This window comes from Cariama cristata, unplaced genomic scaffold, assembly GCF_000690535.1.
Source record: "Cariama cristata isolate BGI_N322 unplaced genomic scaffold, ASM69053v1 scaffold20418, whole genome shotgun sequence".
In the NCBI taxonomy this organism is placed as follows: Eukaryota; Metazoa; Chordata; class Aves; order Cariamiformes; family Cariamidae; genus Cariama; species Cariama cristata.
In genome coordinates, this window is record NW_009633314.1 from 1 (window position 1) to 325 (window position 325).

Genomic DNA, 325 nt, shown 5'->3' on the forward strand with positions numbered 1-325 from the left:
TATTTTCGTGCAGGGGATTACACTGACTTCTATTCTTCACGCCAACATGCCACAAACGTTGGGATCATGTTCAGGGGGAAGGAGAACGCTTTGATGCCGAACTGGTGGGTACTCCGGGTTTGTCTCTGGTGCAGCGTTATTTTACGTGCTTATCTGTACATATATATAATTTTTTAAAGATCTGAGTAGTCTTTCAGGAAAACACTGGTTTCAATTCACAGCAGACGAGAATCTGTACCGTCAAGAGTTCGATACCAGAACTCAAACGCACGTTTCCCCAGCCTTGGCCGAGTCTGCGCTGCATTTCACGGCAGGAGCCGCACCG

General features: G+C 47.4%; 1 protein-coding gene across 1 annotated transcript in view; it reads left to right on the plus strand.

Moving 5' to 3' along the window:
* The first annotated feature begins 18 nt into the window (after positions 1 to 18).
* The window catches only part of FAH (fumarylacetoacetate hydrolase (fumarylacetoacetase)), a 10,960-nt gene continuing 10,653 nt past the window's right edge, over positions 19 to 325 (plus strand). Inside the window, exon 1 of the mRNA XM_009706723.1 lies at positions 19 to 104. Coding sequence (XP_009705025.1) covers positions 67 to 104 — 38 coding nt within the window. The 5' untranslated portion in view covers positions 19 to 66. The remainder of the gene's footprint in view (positions 105 to 325) is intronic.